This window comes from Biomphalaria glabrata, chromosome 4, assembly GCF_947242115.1.
Source record: "Biomphalaria glabrata chromosome 4, xgBioGlab47.1, whole genome shotgun sequence".
Taxonomy (NCBI): domain Eukaryota; kingdom Metazoa; phylum Mollusca; class Gastropoda; family Planorbidae; genus Biomphalaria; species Biomphalaria glabrata.
The window spans coordinates 52,258,536-52,278,417 of NC_074714.1; the positions used below are offsets into that span (position 1 = coordinate 52,258,536).

Sequence of the window (19,882 nt, forward strand, 5' to 3'; positions counted from 1 at the left end):
GTCAGTATACATATACTTTATACTTACTAACATTAATTAATTGTTTATTAACTCTTTATTTTCGTAATTATTTACCACATTCTGGTGGAATCAACGCTGGTATCGTCAGTTAGGAGAGAAAGAGTTAACTATAAAAGGAGTGTCGATTCTATTTTAGAATTTCGTCTATAACAATGGATCTAAAGTTTAATTTTGCAACAATGCGGCCTTAAGTAAATTACAATGTTGTTGTTTTTTTTCTTTTCTGGACTTGAAACTTGAAAACTTTATAAAAGTTAAATTCGATCTAAAATATTTCTTAACTTAAATTTAAAAAAAAAATAATTTACATGACGCCAAGTATACGCAGATGGTAAGAAATAGTTGTAGACCTTGTTAAATGATTCAGATATATTCTTTAAGGTCTTGGTGGCATATGAATCGTGCACTGTCAATTTTTAGTTTCTTTTTAAAAAAAAAAAGTGTTTTTTTTGCCTTTAAATGTCTTCTCAATCATTATATATCTGTTTAAATGTCGTCTTTTGGAGGATCATCCGAAACGCTAATAATTTTGAAACTTAAATCAACAATACTTCGTCAGTCGTTGCAATAAAGACTTTTTGCTTCATCTAATACAGCGGTTCTCAACCTTTTATGCTCGGCGACCCCTTTTTACAAACCCCCACTCTGACCCGACCCCCCCACACACACACATACAGCAATAGAAGAATAGACAATAACAATCCATATTTTTTGATGGTCTTAGGCGACCCCTGGCAAATCGTCAATCGACCCCTAAGGGGGTCGCGACCCACAGGTTGAGAACCCCTGATCTACTACATTAATGTTTGCTTCTTGTATAAGTAGAAGCTCAGCTATAAAACTAGCAATGCACATAGAGGCGTGAAGGCTGGGTGGTAAAGGGCTTGGCTTCCGTCCGGGTTCAAATCCTAGTGAAAACAGGGACTTTTAATTTGGAGATCTTCGGGCGCCTCTGAGCCCACCCAACTCTAATGGGTACCTGAAATCAGTTGGGGAAAAAGTAAAGGCGGTTGGTCGTTGTGCTGGCCACATGGCAACCTCGTTAACCGTGGGCAACAGAAACAGTTGACGTTTACATTTTATCTGCCTCATAGACCGCAAGTTTTGAAAGGGGAACTTGCTACTAAATAGTGAGTCCGGCATCCTGTGATTGCTCGCCCCTGACATTTTCTTCTTGTTATTATTTTTCTATTGAATCATTAATTGTTTAATTTTTTTGTAAAGAGCATTTTTATTAACACTTTGAGCTAACGTGTTATGCTTTTGGTAAAGAAAAGGTTTAATTAGTCAACACATTGTCAAAAGTTTAAATGTAGGCCTACTATTGTGCATCTTTGGCCTTCTAGTACATCTTATCCAATACAATAAATAAAGCAAAGACGATAAAATCATTGAATATATCTCAAGCCCTAGTGGCTATAATTTCAGAACGAAAATATTATTTCAATTGTAGGCCTACACAAAGTTTGGGGCAAGAAGCATTTTCTAAAAAAAAAAAAATCTGAACACCGTATGTTAAGTCAGCTGTGCTCCAAAATTTAAAATAAAATGTAGGCCTAGATCTAGAATCTAGATGTATTTATTAATTATGAATAACGTTCCAATATTTAGCCACTGACACTTACTTTTTTTTTTAATGTTAGTTATTTCAAATAGCATTTTTTTTTTATTTTTTAGGGATCAGAGAGACCTCTAGATCTAGAATAATTCTTTAGTTATTTTAAATGGAAGCGAAATTATTTTTTTTTAAGAAATGGGGGAAAATCATTGCGCTATTCTTAGACCAAGGCCAAGGATTTCTAAAAATGTTTTCCACGAGTTTTTCCAAAAGAATTTGTAATAGCACAGGGCACAGGCATAGGAATCTTCAGTCTAGATCTACAATACTGTAGAAAATATTTATCCGTCTGCAGGCTATAGAATCTAGAATAGATCTAAATTACTAACTATAGTAATAGATCCAGTTGTTAGTTGACCTAGGAACACGCGTAGGTCGTAATCATTTTAAGTAAAGATAATCTTATCCTTTAACTTTATTATAATTATTACCATTACAGAATTACACTGCCATTAGACTAGTTTATGTTATTTTATGATCATTTGATGTCGATACTATTATTATAATTAAGTATTAACTATAATTATAATCTAGATCTAATCTATAATCTTTATTCTATAATCTCTATATGATATATCTATAGATCTAGATCTATATTAATATACACAGTCACTCTACTGTCTCTAGTTAACTCTAGTTGATAGATATTGATCATCTAATAATTCATCTATCATAATCATTCTATTACTATTAATACTATTTATTTGATATCAATCTATCCAGCTAGTGATGATTTTCAAAGGTCTTATATTAGATAATATATCTAATCTAAAACAAATATATATATTTGTTATCACCTTCAACCATCTGCTTGAATTATATCATCATTATTTATTACAACTAGTTTTGTTTTCACTTTAAAAACATGGTGGGAAGCGTGGTTGAGAGGCTAAGTATGCTTGAACTTGGCTTGGCTACCTATGAAGGGGGCTCGAGGTCCGACACCCGACTCGAGCAGAGTTGTGTTTACTGAGCGCCTAAAGGCAGCACGGAAAACCAACTCCTAGATACACCCCCCCCCCTCTCCCACTGGTCCACAAATGAGATTGGACCAAAGCGCTCTGAGCATGCTGTAAGCATGAAAGTAGCGCTATATAAAGCTATAATAATGTAATAATGAGCAAATATAGGCTATCCATATATACAATTTTATTGGACTTTTCTATGGTATTTGATAAAGTTCACCAACATCGCCCGCTTAACTTACAGAATAAAATATATATGGCATTACTGGACCATTACACTGAAGGATATAGCCTATATAAGATTTTCCTGGAACAAACTGTTATACTAGTTATACTAATAATGATTGGTTCCCAAACAACATCAACAGTAAACTCAGGAATAGTCTGTTGGCCCCACTACTTCTTCTAATTCACGTTAAAAAATGTTTTCATTTTGTTTGTAAAATGTTTTTACATGTTTTGGATGTTCCTTCAGAGTTTAAGATTATTTACTTCCTAGTCCAAACCCCCTGCAGGACGAAGTGGGATGGGAGCAGGCAGGGTTTGTGCCCGGGACCATCGATAAGTCAGATCAGAAGTCCAGGGCGCAAACCGCTCGACCAGGCAGCCATCCTTATCACCTACCTAATTGCATAAGCTCATGAACAAAAAATATAGACCTACTATTTGCAGATGATTACGCTTTACACAATACATAGAACAATAAAAATGTTTCTAATTAACATGGATGACTACATTGACACATGGATACGAGTAGGGCAAAATTATCTTCTCTTTTCAAGGAACGTCTGTAATTTATGAATTAAGATTACAGATCAGGTTTTGAGCCCAGGACCATCAAGACATCAGTCCAGAATGCATACACCACATGACCATGCAGCCATCCATCTAGATTAAGTAAAGCATGTGTAATGCAGATTCGAATTAGAAATCCGTCAGGAGAGAAGACTCAAAAGTAAAGTAGCAATTATACATAAAACACTGAACCATAACCTTCAAATACAAAAACAAAATCTAATAAAATACTCAGAAAGACACAAATATAAAGGCATCTTCCTCGTTCCATAAGCTAGGACAAATGTGTACAAATGCTCCTTCTTCCCTATTATATAGTGCTATTAGAGCATGGAATGGGTTGCCTGAGCTAGGCAGGAAAACCAGTGATTTGGCAGAATTTAAGTCATCGGTTAACATGCATGACTAGATGCATGATGCATAGGACATAATCAACTTCTTTTTTAAAGTAACGTCTGTATTATATAAGATAAGATTTAGATGTAAATATGAAAATGCAATAATGCAATCAAACTTAACAACAATTGCTATTGATGATCAGCTCAAGTTAAAACAAATTATTTAGATGTAAGATAGAGACATCAAATTAATGTTTGTTTCTTCAGAATAAAGATTATTAGTCTTAGTTTTATCTTTCTGTAGGACATCTTACAATTAAACTAGGTAGGGTAAGGGCTAATAATACATATAAAAGTAGTTGCAGTGGGGATACCAGTGGGCCCTAAAGTTTTCCCCTTTCAGACCATGATGATGTAAAGGTCATCTCTTTCTGTGGCCAAAGTTTAGGGGAGTGTCATGTATATGTGGCTATGCCTTCACTGAATGTGGCAAAATATGTAGGGTGCAGCTGGGGCTATGTATAGCGGGGAAATAGTGCATTTGTCATTAATCTATGGAGACAAGCTTTATTATTATTATGGGTGAATCTATTTATACATATAATCTTCAAATATATAAAAAAACAACATTGAAATGATTGTTAGTGATTCTCCATGTATGTTAAAATTTTGATCTGTAGGCTTATTTATAAATTATGTTGTATAATTTATACGGTACCATTGATAATTTGTGTAAATGTTTTAACTATTATATTTGTATTGTGGGAGGCGCTGTGGCTGAGCCTTATAATTAAAAGCCCTTGGCTTCCAAACCGATGGACCCAGGTTCGAATCCTGGTGAACACTGTGATTTTTAATCTGAGTCAACCTAGCTCTAATGGGTACAGTACACTCGTTGTAAAAAGTAAAGGTGGTTGGTCGTTGTGCTGGCCACTTGACACCCTATTAACCATGTGCCACAAAAATAGATGACCTTTACATCATCTGCCCCATAGATCACAAATTCTGAAAGGAAAACTTTACGTACTTACTTTACTATTAATATTGTGGTTACTAAGCAACATTAACAAATCTCTTGTAAAATCTAATATCTGAAACTCAGAACTCGAATTTTACAGTTTACTTGAAACATAATATGGGGCATTGGGCCAGGCTGTTCAAAAGTTCTTCAATTAACAGACGAGAACATAACAAGATGAAAAAAAAGCAATATATTAACATACAGCTTATTTCTTTCTTGCTGTCATGCAGGAAAAAATTTGTTTTAGGATTGAATAATCCTCATTTATGAAGGAAACTTGTAGAAATAAATAATAATAAAAATCTTTATTATCCATAAGAAGAATTTGTCTTACAATTTTTGCATTACACCAAACAAAACACTTTAGAAAACCAAAATATACATTCACACAAGACTCACTCATAATTTACCAGATAGTTTATATTTAATCATTTGATTGCATGTGGAAAAAAAGTTTTTGTGTCTGTCTTCTTTGTTATCTGTGCTTTGTATCTCTTGTGTGATGGTAAAATCACAAAATCTTGACCCAAAGCGTTTTTTTTTTTATGTCTAGAATCTTTTTAGCTTTTTATGAATATTTTTCTCAAACAGCTGCCCATTCAGTCCAGAGTTGTTCCACAAAGTAAACTTGTAATTTTCAACTTGAGGAAAAGATCTATTTCCTCCTGCAGCGTTCACCATGGAGATGTCAAGTTTTGCTTTCACCTATCTCTTAGTCTATTGAACCTTGATCTAGAGCTAGTCAACTGTTTTTTCCCATTCCTCTCTGTCTTTTGCCTTGGATAGAATCTCTTTCAATTAAAGGCACGTCCATTTTTTTATGTATTATGCATTGAAAACACTTTTTACTTTGTATGAAAGCTGATTGGTTAAAAATAAATTTAGTTTCTGAGCTTGCATGTTTTATTTTTTTTTTTTTTTTTAATTACAGATCTGTTAAGTCTACAAAATGGCCAATGACAGTGATCCTGAATACAGGAAACGTTTTGTTCAGAAAATTCACACAGCCTTTGAAACCACTGTGTTACCTCTCAATGTACTCTATGTGTTTCACAAGTATGATCCAAATGTTCTTACAATGAAAGATATAGTAAGTAGTACTTAGCACTCAAAAAAACTTTTTATTCAATTTTTTTAAAATGACTTTACTATTGATGTTTTTGTTAGTGTTGAAACTATTATAGTGTTTGTTACATGTATTTTTTATTCCTAGGACCTAATTAAAACGTCTTGTAATAATAAAGGCAATTTTGAAGGCGCAAGCCAACTTTTGGACTTTCTCTCAAGATATGCAAACTGGTTCAAATGCCTTTTGTCAGTTCTACGAGATCCATCTGTAAAACAAGCTTTTCTAGCTGAGCAATTGCAAGCAATGAAAGGTAAATGTGTTTTTAACAAAATAATATTTTACATTGTTAAGTAAACAAATGATTTACATTTTGACTACATAATTGTTTGTCTCTTAACATGAATGTTATCAGCTTATCATTTAAGTTTTGTGTGTGTTTGTGTGTGTGCCTTTCCTTGCATATTCTAGAACAGTGTTTTTTTGGAGGTGCTTCTGTCACTAACAGCTGGGAAAAACTGGCATTGGACCACATGGAGAGCCAGCTTGAAGGAAGGATCCCGGACTGTAGATGCCATACACAACAGTGGTAGAAAAAAGTGTGAAAATGCAACAGCGCTTAATAATTACATATGCCCAACCTGTGACCGCAACTGTGTATCAAAGATTGGCCTCTTTAATCACACAAGAAGTTGCCAGAGAAGCTAAGAGAGCCCTAAATCAAACGGTGTCAGGAACCCAAATACCCTGCTCAGACCTGAGACAGGGTATTGCCTCTGCCACCTATCAAGAGTGGCAGAATTGGTGGGAGGCTGAGACCCACAACAAACTCGGACAGATTGTGGCGGATGTCAGGTGGCAGCCCACATCTAAGGGTTTGACAAGGTGTGGAAGCACGACCATGTCCAGACTTAGGATTGGCCACACCTACATCACACACTCCTTTGTGCTGAAGAGAGAGGAGCCCCCACTTTGTGAGTACTGTGACTCTCATCTCACTGTGGAACATATCCTCATTGATTGCCCCAGATACCAGGATATTAGGGGAACATTTTTTAGAGCTCACAACTTATGAAGGGATAGTAACCCTTGAGGGATTACGGGCACAACATGACCTAAAGTGTGCCGATGTGCCAAAAAAACCTAAAAACTCAAACTCAAGAAGTTGCAAAGTGAAAAGATCATCTCTCGAAACGTAAAATGCCACAGAGAGGCTTCTGATGACTCTTTCGCAAATGTTTACCTTCTGCTTTGTTCCTTAGCTCTTTTCAGGGAATCTAGTATAGTTAACTTCTGGGTTTAATAGTTTATGTCATGTACAGTTTCTTTCTTTTTACTTCTATTTATCTCATTAACCAGGTACTCTGCCTTTTTTTAGGGTGGTTTTGTTTTAATAAAGGCTCGTGGCTGTTGTCACATGACCACACTGTCTAAACATTTTGGCCTTTATGGTGCTGCATCCTAGCAAGTCAAAACATTTGTCGATTTCTGGAGTGGGTTTCAAGAAATACCATGCCCAGTCCTAAAAAGAAGCCATCATTTGATATATGTTTATTGCTTTTTTTAAATTCATTTTTTTTTTGGACAAGATATTTCATTAATGGCTGTTGGTCATCATTGTCTATTTAGCATTCTTATGTTTTTAAAGGCAATAATTTCTCAGCCCATCTTCAACCATACTATCCATAAAAATACTAATCTCATGCCAAAAAAAAAATCTTAAATTATTGTCAAGAAAAATGAAAAATTTATAAACAAAAGAAAATGTTATTAGAATGTTATAAGTTTTTTTTTTTATTTCAACATCAAGTCAACTAAGTATAAGCATTTTGATGTGCATTGATTATCTCATCTCCTGTGGTCCCTTTTTGGGCCACCAACCAGCTTCCCCCAGGCATCTCGGTTCTGGGCAAGTCTCTCCAACTGTCCCCACGTCTTGCCCATCTGCTCGGCATCTGCTTCCAAATCGCAGCACCATGTATTCCTGGGCCGTCCCCCTTTTCCCCTTTCCTTGGGGGTTCCAGGTTAGGACTTGCCTTGTTATGTTGGATGCAGGCTTGTGAAGGATGTGACCTATCCATCTCCAGCGTCTCTGAAGGAAATCTACTTCAATAGGCTGCTGCTTAGTTCTTTGCCACAGTTCCTCATTCGAGATTTTGTCTGGCCAGCGATCATAAGAATCTTCCTCAGGCAGGTATTGATGAATACCTGGATTTTTTTCCATTATGGTGATGGTGGTTCTCCAGGTCTCTGCTCCGTAAAGTGGTATTGTGTATTGATACTAGAGAGAAAAAAAAACACAAAAAAGCTTGACAATACAACAAGAATTGTTCACAAAAAAACATTTTTTTAAACTTTATTTTTAATGATTTCATGAATGTATGTATGAAATGAATGAAGATAAGTTTGCTTTGTACAGTAGGCTGAAAAAAATCCTAATTATAGATTTATTTAAAAATTATAATGTAGCACTACTGATGCATAGTTTTTATAAATCATCTCATAGAAATGAGATGAATGCCAGGGAATTAGCTATAGATGGAATAATGCCACCTACGCAGCAGTTCCTCCCATGTCCAACCAGCTGATGTGTCCAAAGCAATACAATTTGGGATCAGCTGCATTGCTGTCTCTGCCAGGGTGTAGCTCCTGATTGTTCCTCAGGGTTGACTCCTGCATGAAGCCTTTCCCATGTTTGGGTATAGCTGCAAGACAGCAGAGATTAGAAATCAGAGTTTTTTTTCTTCTAGGTGGGCTCCAAGGATAAAGAGCCCCTCCTGTCCCAAGCTTACTGGTTTAGGTGAAGGTTACTCCCTTTGTCTCTTCTTCTGCCAGACCCCATATCTGAGCCACACGTGAGGACCAGGTAGATGGGTTGTCAGAGGCGATTTGAGACGCATGCTTTTGGAAGCACTACAAATTTTTTTTTGAGATATGGAGAATGTAATAGAATTTATATTTGATCACAATGTTTATGAAATGTTGCAGATGAACTTGATCAAGAATTACTGCAAAAAAAGTATTTAAAAGAGGTAATTATAAATAATTTTTCCTTTAAAATTAAAAATTCATATTCAAATTAGAAAAGAATTATTCTGACTCAATATAAACAACATTGAATCTTTTTTTGTGTATATATCTTACCAATAGAATATTTCCTTTCTCTCTTATTTTATTTCTCCTTAGCTTCTCCCACAGCAAGAATCCACTTGGGCCGAGCGAAGTAAGTTTTTTTTTTCCTACTAACTTTATACAATTCTAAATGGTAAATGATTGCTTTTTTCAAGTTGTGTTTAAATATATAATTAAAATTACAGTATACATTATTTAAAATTTCTCTTTTAATGTAGGGATTTATCAAACTTAAGCTCTCCTAATTAGGTTATTGACTGAGATAAAGTTCCATACTATTATAATAATAATAAGTTTTTTTGAGTCCGAAGATTAATTAGGAGTAGAGTATTTCATGCGACTACACAGTCTCATCTGTGCCTACATATTGAAAAAATTCATCAAAATGCAATTATTTAAAATAAATTTCTATTTGACAAATATATTTTTTTCTTCCAAAATATAAATATTTCATAAATGGCTATAGAGAAAAATGTGCCTCATCATTGGCATCCTTTAGTCGTAGAATGACTATGGTTCATCTCACACACTTCCTCTTGTGGCTGTGGAGCCCTTTTTTTGGAGAGACACTCCCATCCACAAATATCACAGGTTAAGCTGGCTTTTGTTTCGGTGGTAGAGGAGCTGGCCATTTTTCGCATTGTCCGTTTTTCTTCAAGTGCTGAGGCCCATGTTCTTTCGCTATCCATAGCTTTCTTGATCACTGTCTCTCTCCATCTGGTGCGGTCTAGAGCTATGTCTTTCCAATTGTCAATATTGATGTTCACTGATTTGAGGTCCCGTTTTATTACATCTATGTAACGGAGGTGGGGGCGACCAGTTTTTCATGTGCCAGTCATGAGTTGTCCATAGAGGATGACTTTCGGGATGCATTTGTCCTCCATCCGGCGAACATGTCCAAGCCAGCACAAGCGGCGTTGTCTGAGAGCTGTAAAGATGCTGGGAATACCTGTTCGTGCAAGGATCTCAGTATTGCACACTTTTTCTTTCCAAGTGATTTTCAAGATCCTACGGAGACATCGCAAATGGAATGAGTTTAGTTTTCTCTCTTGCTTTGCGTAGGTGGTCGATGATTCATTACCATACAGCAGTGTACTCATAACGCATGCCTTGTAGACTTCCATTTTGGTCACTGTAGTGAGCTTCTGGTTTTTCCAAACTTTTGACCTGAGTCTAGCGAAGGTTGAGGCAGCCTTCCCTATGCGTTTTTTTTATCTCCTCTTCTAGAGACAGGTCATCTTGAATTGTGGATCCCAGATAGCAGAATTCATTTACGGCATCCAGCTTGTTATCGTCTATGAGGATGGAGGGTGGTGCTGTAGCAGGTGGTCCCATAACATTTGTTTTCATTGTGCTAATAGTTAAGCCATGCTCCTTACAGGCCTGAGAGAAGCGCGACATTAGTAACTGAAGTTCCTCATGTGAGTGTGCCACCACCGCTGCGTCGTCTCCAAAGAACATATCTCTTATGCGAAAATGTGCCTAAGATGAGAAAAATGATCCTAAGATTTTGAATAAATAAAAGAAAAAATAATTAATTAAATAGATTGTAAATTTTGATTATTTTCTTCTTTGAAGGAACATCTGTAAATCATAAGTTAAAGAAATAATTAAATTTCCATCTGACTATCTTGTCTTTGGTTTTAAAGATTAATAATGAGTGCGTTATTTCAGCTCACTATGCAAACCCAGCTGCAACCTGCATATTTTGCCACACCCAATGCAGACAAAGCCATTGTTGGCTGGAGGGGTCTTTTTAAGTTTTCCTTTTATTGTCTGTGCCTTTTTCTTTGGCAAGAGCCTTTCTTTGGGTCTCAAATGTGTGTCAATCTTCATGAGACCTCTCCATCTGTCTCTTTCAGAGGCCACACAGCATATCAACTGTTTTACTTTTTTTTCCTATTGAGAAAAACATAGTGTGTTTGTGCGTTGGATTTAAAAAAAAAACAAACAAAAAAAAAACAATAAATTAAATACATTGTCAGAACCAGCTTGAAATTACTTGTTTTGCAATTTCGCAAGTCCAGAAGTTTAAAGAAACTTTTCCAGTGGCCCTTTAGTCTGTATTTAAATGTTGGCCTCATTCAGGAAGCAATTAGGCAGAAATTTATTTAAGTTTCTGTTACTATTATTGGTATTTTGTTTAGTAAGAAAATGAAGAAATTAATGCACCTACATTGGTTCAGCTGTGCTAGCTGTCTGGAGCTACAAACCGAAGAACGATTATCAACACTAAAGATAAGCTAAATATAGATAGGCAAAATATTACTTGTTGATCAAGATGAATGTTATATTAAATATTGCCAATATTCTCAAACCCCTCACTAAACAGAGTTTTAGAAATTTTTTACTTATCTTATCTTATCTTATCTTATAAAATACAGACGTTACTTCTTTCTCTAGAAAATGTTTTATTTTTTGTTAAATGTCTCTCCCAGGGCCAGCAATAAGTGAATTGTCTCCTTCGAATCCTAGTATGAGCTTGGAACATGATTCTCCAACAGTAGTAAATGAATTTTTTATTATTTATTTTAAGATTGCTTAGAAATATTTGATTAGTTTTATAAATCTAAGAAAATATAAAATTCTATAAAATTTTAAATTTTTATTGTTTTCAAAAATTTGTGTGTATATATTTTTTAAATTTTAAAACTATTTATGTTCTAAGGGGGCTTTACTGGTTAAGCCCTTAGCTTCTGAACCAAGCAGTCTTGGGTTCAAATCTCTTTGAAGTCTGGGATTTTGAATTGCAGAAATTTTAGGATGCCTCTGAGTCCCCCAAATCTAATTAGTATCTGACATGGGTTGGGGAAAGAAAAGGCCATGGTCGTTGTGCAGGCCACTTATGTTCTAAACATTCGTTTGATCTAATTATTTTTGAAAGGTTAATGTGAATGATAAATGTCACCTTCTGGTTCATATTTTAAGACTACAGTTAGTCTACATTTCCTAAAAACATGTCTTCAACAGTAGAGTAGGGGCAGGAAACCTTTTATTGTATACCACCAGCTACATATCTGAGTATGTTCGATCCTCCAATAGTCTCCTGGGCACCATCTGATTAGTTTCAGTATTTGTTCTAAACTTGACACACTCAGTCCTTACCTCAGACTAGTGTTCAATGCCTATGTCAGCCAGAGCTTATTGCTTCCCCCAACCATGCAAGCAAGCAGTGGTTGACCAGGAGGACTTGCTATATAAACAAGCTCTTTTCGGGATACCCCACGGGAGTGAACTAGAAGTTTCTAGACCACACTATGTGAAGGTTGATGGACTTTGCCACACTCCCTCTCCCTAAAACCAAATGATTAATTCTGAAAAATAATTATTATCAGGTATTGAGAATTTTATTTCCTGTAATGATTTCTATCTGAAATGTATTTTAGAATACCCGGTCTCATGACAACTACATAGATCCAGTTGATCCTGATTATTCACAAACTGTAAGGGGTGCAGAAGCATTGGATGAAGGAGCGGGGTAAGATTCTGTAAAAGAGTTTTTTCATATATCTCATAATTTTAAATATAATTTGGCTTGTGTTGATGCCACAAAAAGTTGAATTTGTTTTTTGAGTTGTTTTTTTTTAATCTATTTCAGTAATGAGACCAAACAGTTTTTTTTTTGTTTTTTTTTGCAAACAAAGTGGATTGAACTTAGTTACTTAAACTCCAATTAGCTAACATTTGAAATCACTTCTTAATTTCTTGTCCAGTAAGTGGCTGTTGGCTCTTTTATCATGAAGATTTAGTTCAAATCTTTAATAGTTAAAGGATTCTTAATTATTGTTCTTCAAGTATTAATTAGTGGCAATGTCTTCAGAAGATTATGGACATGTTTCACATGACTACGCAAACCCAGTTGAGACCTGCCATTGTCTGCTGGCGGTCTATTAAGTTTTCTTTCTGTCTTTTTTGCCTGTCTTCAATAAGTGCTTTTCCTATGGGTCTCAAATGTATGCCCAGTAGAATTTGTGATAGCTCTCCAAATGTCTTTTTCAGAGGCCATCTGTTGCCAGTAACTTTTCTCTATGCCAGGGCGAAATGGCACTTCAAGTATACTGATCAAGTTAATTGTTCAATGGACCCCACTCTCCCATCTTATTGTCCTGTTTTCTCAGATTATCTCAGCCTTGAAACTTCTAATAAACAATATTAGAAAGATAGTTTGTGTGGATACAAACAAACAAAAAAAAATTCCTCTTTACAAAATAGAACAATTTAATCCTACAGTAGATAGCTAGCAATAATACATATCATAAATCAAAGTCAATATTAAATTCATAGTAAAAGACTTCACATGAGGCTTGAGTCCTATGGATTCAATAATTGTACCCCTGAAATAAGCTTGTCTGCTCTATATACAGAAGTTCTGGTAGGGGTAGCTAAATAAAATTTTTCATTTCTAATCTCCCAACATTATTTACCCTTTTGTATATAAATAAGAAGATAACAGAAGCCAATGTGTACAAAAATATCATGTTAACACTTCTCCATGTGACACTCTATTTGATTAAATTTTGGATGTTCCTTAAGAAACTTCTTGCAGAGGAGGGGAAGGCAGGTGGGATTCCAGCTTGGGTCCATCACGCAGACAGTCTAAAGTGCATACCCCATAGTCAGACAGCCATCATGTCTTTTTATAGCATTTGACTCATTAAATTAAACAATGGAATCTTGGTTTATGTGAATTTGATATTAAACGCTGTAAATAAATGTAAAAATGTTGGAGATGAAAAGGCTCAGGAGAGATCTGAATGGAGGGATGTGTTGAAGCAGGCCAGAGCCCTCCATGGGCTGTAGCGCCACTGGGATGGATGGATGTCCTATAAATGTAACGTTCAGCCAGTAGGGCGTCTTTGTTGTGTTATTATGTATTGTTAGAAAAGTACAGTGTCTTGTCAGGTCTGTATTTTTTTTCAGTAGGAATGAAGTGAGTGGAGGGGGGGGGCACTTTTTTTTTTTTTCGATTTTGGTCAACAATATTGTGTAATATTATTAGATTGGACAACATGAGTTGCATCAACATGAAAATAACTGGAACTTGGATATCACCCAACTGCTGTCAGCAATAAGATGTCTTAATTAGCATGAAGCTAATCTTACCTTGATCACCCCCATAACAGACATGTGCCCTTTTTGGGAACTTACAGTTTATTAAAAGGAAAAAAAAACCTCTTTCCAGCTATTTAGCACCTTTTTTTATGTGAAAGTATTGTTTATTATTATTATTCACTTTATTTTTACTCACAGGCTGGCTTTGAACAGAAGCTTATCTGAAGGTGGATTTCCAGCTCTGGTATGAATTTTAATTTTCATTTATTAATATGAAATAGCTTGTCTATACATTCCACCAAGTTTGATCTGATATTTCTTCTACTTGTAGTTGTTTCATTGAGATTTCTCTTGGTTCAAACTCAGTGACATTATAACATCATGATTGTATTAGCTTTTCATGCTTTTGTTTATCCCAATACCTCAAATGTCCATCAATCAATGTTTTTCTAATCACCTTACAGCATCTGCCATTGACATGTATTTCTTGACCTTTAAAAAATAAAGAAGCCATTTCATTATTTAGTATTTGTCCTCACGTCTGCACAGTTTGTTATGTTTACCTCCCCTTGTTCTGTGAGTGCTGTGCCTTGACATCTATGATAAGCTTCCTGATCATGAGGCATGCACTTTAGACTGTTGACACAACGATTACAAGTTCTTATCTTATAAAATACAGACATTACTTCAAAAAAGAAGATGATCACTTCCTACTGGAAGGGCTAGAATACAATAATCTTCATTTCTGAGTGAAGCATTTGACAAATCTGACTCTAGTTGTCTCTGTAACACTCCTAAGAGAATTATCATTTGATATAGAAACTAAAAGTGTTAGCTAATGCAAGCTAAAACTATAACTGATTAAAATAATGGTTTCTCTACATTTGAGTTTGTTTAAGCTAAATGACGCAATGGCTAGTTGCAGTCTTCTTCTCTGTCATTTGCAGTCTTCTTTATGTGTTGAAGTATTCTCTGTCAGTTGCAGCCTTCTTCTCTGTCAGTTGCAGTCTTCTTTGTCAGTTGCAGTCTTCTTCTCTGTTAGTTGCAGTCTTCTTCTCTGTCAGTTGCAGTCTTCTTTATCAGTTGCAGTCTTCTCTGTCAGTTGCAGTCTTCTATGTCAGTTGCAGTCTTCTCTGTCAGTTGCAGTCTTCTTTGTCAGTTGCAGTCTTCTTTGTCAGTTGCAGTCTTTTTCTCTGTTAGTTGCACTCTTCTTCTCTGTCAGTTGAAGTCTTCTTTATCAGTTGCAGTCTTCTCTGTCAGTTGCAGTCTTCTTTGTCAGTTGCAGTCTTCTTTGTCAGTTGCAGTCTTCTTTGTCAGTTGCAGTCTTCTTTGTCAGTTGCAGTCTTCTCTGTCAGTTGCAGTCTTTTTCTCTGTCAGTTGCAGTCTTCTCTGTCAGTTGCAGTCTTCTTTGTCAGTTGCAGTCTTCTTTGTCAGTTGCAGTCTTTTTCTCTGTCAGTTGCAGTCTTCTCTGTCAGTTGCAGTCTTCTCTGTCAGTTGCAGTCTTCTCTGTCAGTTGCAGTCTTCTCTGTCAGTTGCAGTCTTCTCTGTTAGTTGCAGTCTTCTCTGTCAGTTGCAGTCTTCTTTGTCAGTTGCAGTCTTCTTTGTCAGTTGCAGTCTTCTCTGTCAGTTGCAGTCTTTTTCTCTGTCAGTTGCAGTCTTCTCTGTCAGTTGCAGTCTTCTTTGTCAGTTGCAGTCTTCTTTGTCAGTTGCAGTCTTTTTCTCTGTTAGTTGCAGTCTTCTCTGTCAGTTGCAGTCTTCTTTGTCAGTTGCAGTCTTCTTTGTCAGTTGCAGTCTTCTTTATCTGTTGCAGTCTTCTTTATCTGTTGAAGTATTCTCTGTCAGTTGCAGCCTTCTTCTCTGTCAGTTGCAGTCTTCTTTGTCAGTTGCAGTCTTCTTTGTCAGTTGCAGTCTTCTCTGTCAGTTGCAGTCTTCTTTGTTAGTTGCAGTCTTTTTCTCTGTTAGTTGCAGTCTTCTTCTCTGTCAGTTGCAGTCTTCTTTGTCAGTTGCAGTCTTCTTTGTCAGTTGCAGTCTTTTTCTCTGTTAGTTGCAGTCTTCTTCTCTGTCAGTTGCAGTCTTCTTTGTCAGTTGCAGTCTTCTTTGTCAGTTGCAGTCTTCTTTGTCAGTTGCAGTCTTCTCTGTCAATTGCAGTCTTCTTTGTTAGTTGCAGTCTTTTTCTCTGTTAGTTGCAGTCTTCTTCTCTGTCAGTTGCAGTCTTCTTTGTCAGTTGCAGTCTTCTTTGTCAGTTGCAGTCTTCTTTGTCAGTTGCAGTCTTCTTTATCTGTTGAAGTATTCTTTATCAGTTGCAGTCTTCTCTGTCAGTTGCAGTCTTCTCTGTCAGTTGCAGTCTTCTCTGTCAGTTGCAGTCTTCTCTGTCAGTTGCAGTCTTCTCTGTCAGTTGCAGTCTTCTCTGTTAGTTGCAGTCTTCTCTGTCAGTTGCAGTCTTCTTTATCAGTTGCAGTCTTCTATGTCATTTGCAGTCTTCTATGTCAGTTGCAGTCTTCTATGTCAGTTGCAGTCTTCTCTGTTAGTTGCAGTCTTCTTTGTCAGTTGCAGTCTTCTTTGTCAGTTGCAGTCTTCTTTGTCAGTTGCAGTCTTCTTTATCAGTTGCAGTCTTCTTTGTCAGTTGCAGTCTTCTTTATCAGTTGCAGTCTTCTCTGTCAGTTGCAGTCTTCTATGTCAGTTGCAGTCTTCTTTATCAGTTGCAGTCTTTTTCTCTGTTAGTTGCAGTCTTCTTCTCTGTCAGTTGCAGTCTTCTTTGTCAGTTGCAGTCTTCTTTGTCAGTTGCAGTCTTCTTTATCTGTTGAAGTATTCTTTATCAGTTGCAGTCTTCTCTGTCAGTTGCAGTCTTCTCTGTCAGTTGCAGTCTTCTCTGTTAGTTGCAGTCTTCTCTGTCAGTTGCAGTCTTCTTTATCAGTTGCAGTCTTCTATGTCAGTTGCAGTCTTCTATGTCAGTTGCAGTCTTTACTGTCAGTTGCAGTCTTCTCTGTTAGTTGCAGTCTTCTTTGTCAGTTGCAGTCTTCTTTATCAGTTGCAGTCTTCTTTGTCAGTTGCAGTCTTTTTTGTCAGTTGCAGTCTTCTTCTCTGTCAGTTGCAGTCTTCTCTGTTAGTTGCAGTCTTCTTTGTCAGTTGCAGTCTTCTTTGTCAGTTGCAGTCTTCTTTGTCAGCTGCAGTCTTCTTTATCAGTTGCAGTCTTCTTTGTCAGTTGCAGTCTTCTTTATCAGTTGCAGTCATCTCTGTCAGTTGCAGTCTTCAATGTCAGTTGCAGTCTTCTTTATCAGTTGCAGTCTTCTTCTCTGTCAGTTGCAGTCTTCTTTGTCAGTTGCAGTCTTTTTCTCTGTTAGTTGCAGTCTTTTTCTCTGTCAGTTGCAGTCTTCTTTGTCAGTTGCAGTCTTCTCTGTCAGCTGCAGTCTTCTTTGTCAGTTGCAGTCTTTTTCTCTGTTAGTTGCAGTCTTCTCTGTCAGTTGCAGTCTTCTTTGTCAGTTGCAGTCTTCTCTGTCAGTTGCAGTCTTTTTCTCTGTCAGTTGCAATCTTCTCTGTCAGTTGCAGTCTTTTTCTCTGTCAGTTGCAGTCTTCTCTGTCAGTTGCAGTCTTCTCTGTCAGTTGCAGTCTTTTTCTCTGTCAGTTGCAGTCTTCTTTGTCAGTTGCAGTCTTCTCTGTCAGTTGCAGTCTTTTTCTCTGTCAGTTGCAGTCTTCTCTGTCAGTTGCAGTCTTTTTCTCTGTCAGTTGCAGTCTTCTCTGTCAGTTGCAGTCTTCTTTGTCAGTTGCAGTCTTCTTTGTCAGTTGCAGTCTTTTTCTCTGTTAGTTGCAGTCTTCTTCTCTGTCAGTTGCAGTCTTTTTCTCTGTCAGTTGCAGTTTTCTGTCAGTTGCAGTCTTCTTTGTCAGTTGCAGTCTTCTTTGTCAGTTGCAGTCTTTTTCTCTGTCAGTTGCAGTCTTCTTCTCTGTCAGTTGCAGTCTTTTTCTCTGTCAGTTGCAGTTTTCTGTCAGTTGCAGTCTTCTTTGTCAGTTGCAGTCTTCTTTGTCAGTTGCAGTCTTTTTCTCTGTCAGTTGCAGTCTTCTCTGTCAGTTGCAGTCTTTTTCTCTGTCAGTTGCAGTCTTCTCTGTCAGTTGCAGTCTTCTCTGTCAGTTGCAGTCTTTTTCTCTGTCAGTTGCAGTCTTCTTTGTCAGTTGCAGTCTTCTCTGTCAGTTGCAGTCTTTTTCTCTGTCAGTTGCAGTCTTCTCTGTCAGTTGCAGTCTTCTTTGTCAGTTGCAGTCTTCTTTGTCAGTTGCAGTCTTTTTCTCTGTTAGTTGCAGTCTTCTTCTCTGTCAGTTGCAGTCTTTTTCTCTGTCAGTTGCAGTTTTCTCTGTCAGTTGCAGTCTTCTTTGTCAGTTGCAGTCTTCTTTGTCAGTTGCAGTCTTTTTCTCTGTCAGTTGCAGTCTTCTTCTCTGTCAGTTGCAGTCTTTTTCTCTGTCAGTTGCAGTCTTCTCTGTCAGTTGCAGTCTTCTTTGTCAGTTGCAGTCTTCTTTGTCAGTTGCAGTCTTTTTCTCTGTTAGTTGCAGTCTTCTCTGTCAGTTGCAGTCTTCTCTGTCAGTTGCAGTCTTCTTTGTCAGTTGCAGTCTTTTTCTCTGTTAGTTGCAGTCTTCTCTGTCAGTTGCAGTCTTCTTTGTCAGTTGCAGTCTTCTTTGTCAGTTGCAGTCTTCTTTGTCAGTTGCAGTCTTTTTCTCTGTTAGTTGCAGTCTTCTTCTCTGTCAGTTGAAGTCTTCTTTATCAGTTGCAGTCTTCTCTGTCAGTTGCAGTCTTCTTTGTCAGTTGCAGTCTTTTTCTCTGTTAGTTGCAGTCTTCTTCTCTGTCAGTTGCAGTCTTCTTTGTCAGTTGCAGTCTTCTTTGTCAGTTGCAGTCTTCTTTGTCAGTTGCAGTCTTTTTCTCTGTTAGTTGCAGTCTTCTTTGTCAGTTGCAGTCTTCTTTGTCAGTTGCAGTCTTCTTTGTCAGTTGCAGTCTTTTTCTCTGTTAGTTGCAGTCTTCTTTGTCAGTTGCAGTCTTCTTTGTCAGTTGCAGTCTTCTTTGTCAGTTGCAGTCTTTTTCTCTGTTAGTTGCAGTCTTCTCTGTCAGTTGCAGTCTTCTTTGTCAGTTGCAGTCTTCTTTGTCAGTTGCAGTCTTGTCAGTTGCAGTCTTTTTCTCTGTTAGTTGCAGTCTTCTTCTCTGTCAGTTGCAGTCTTCTTTGTCAGTTGCAGTCTTCTTTGTCAGTTGCAGTCTTCTTTGTCAGTTGCAGTCTTCTCTGTCAGTTGCAGTCTTTTTCTCTGTCAGTTGCAGTCTTTTTCTCTGTCAGTTGCAGTCTTCTCTGTCAGTTGCAGTCTTCTTTGTCAGTTGCAGTCTTCTTTGTCAGTTGCAGTCTTTTTCTCTGTTAGTTGCAGTCTTCTCTGTCAGTTGCAGTCTTCTTTGTCAGTTGCAGTCTTCTTTATCAGTTGCAGTTTTCTCTGTCAGTTGCAGTCTTCTATGTCAGTTGCAGTCTTCTTTATCAGTTGCAGTCTTTTTCTCTGTTAGTTGCAGTCTTCTTCTCTGTCAGTTGCAGTCTTCTCTGTCAATTGCAGTCTTTTTCTCTGTCAGTTGCAGTCTTCTCTGTCAGTTGCAGTCTTTTTCTCTGTCAGTTGCAGTCTTCTCTGTCAGTTGCAGTCTTCTCTGTCAGTTGCAGTCTTTTTCTCTGTCAGTTGCAGTCTTCTTTGTCAGTTGCAGTCTTCTCTGTCAGTTGCAGTCTTTTTCTCTGTCAGTTGCAGTCTTCTCTGTCAGTTGCAGTCTTTTTCTCTGTTAGTTGCAGTCTTCTTCTCTGTCAGTTGCAGTCTTTTTCTCTGTCAGTTGCAGTTTTCTCTGTCAGTTGCAGTCTTCTTTGTCAGTTGCAGTCT

At 37.0% G+C, this 19,882-nt stretch overlaps 1 protein-coding gene across 3 annotated transcripts in view; it reads left to right on the top strand.

Annotated features, from left to right (window-relative positions):
- Positions 1–1,843: 1,843 nt before the first annotated feature.
- Positions 1,844–19,882, top strand: part of LOC106067375 (uncharacterized) — a 28,606-nt gene continuing 10,567 nt past the window's right edge. The window contains exons 1-8 of one of the 3 annotated variants that reach the window (XM_056026903.1): positions 1,844–2,029; positions 5,690–5,848; positions 5,972–6,137; positions 8,813–8,856; positions 9,011–9,047; positions 11,395–11,462; positions 12,343–12,434; positions 14,207–14,252. In XM_056026903.1, the coding sequence (XP_055882878.1) occupies positions 5,708–5,848; positions 5,972–6,137; positions 8,813–8,856; positions 9,011–9,047; positions 11,395–11,462; positions 12,343–12,434; positions 14,207–14,252 (594 nt within the window). In that variant the 5' untranslated portion in view covers positions 1,844–2,029; positions 5,690–5,707. The remainder of the gene's footprint in view (positions 2,030–5,689; positions 5,849–5,971; positions 6,138–8,812; positions 8,857–9,010; positions 9,048–11,394; positions 11,463–12,342; positions 12,435–14,206; positions 14,253–19,882) is intronic. The other 2 variants (XM_056026901.1, XM_056026902.1) reach the window with 2 other exon arrangements.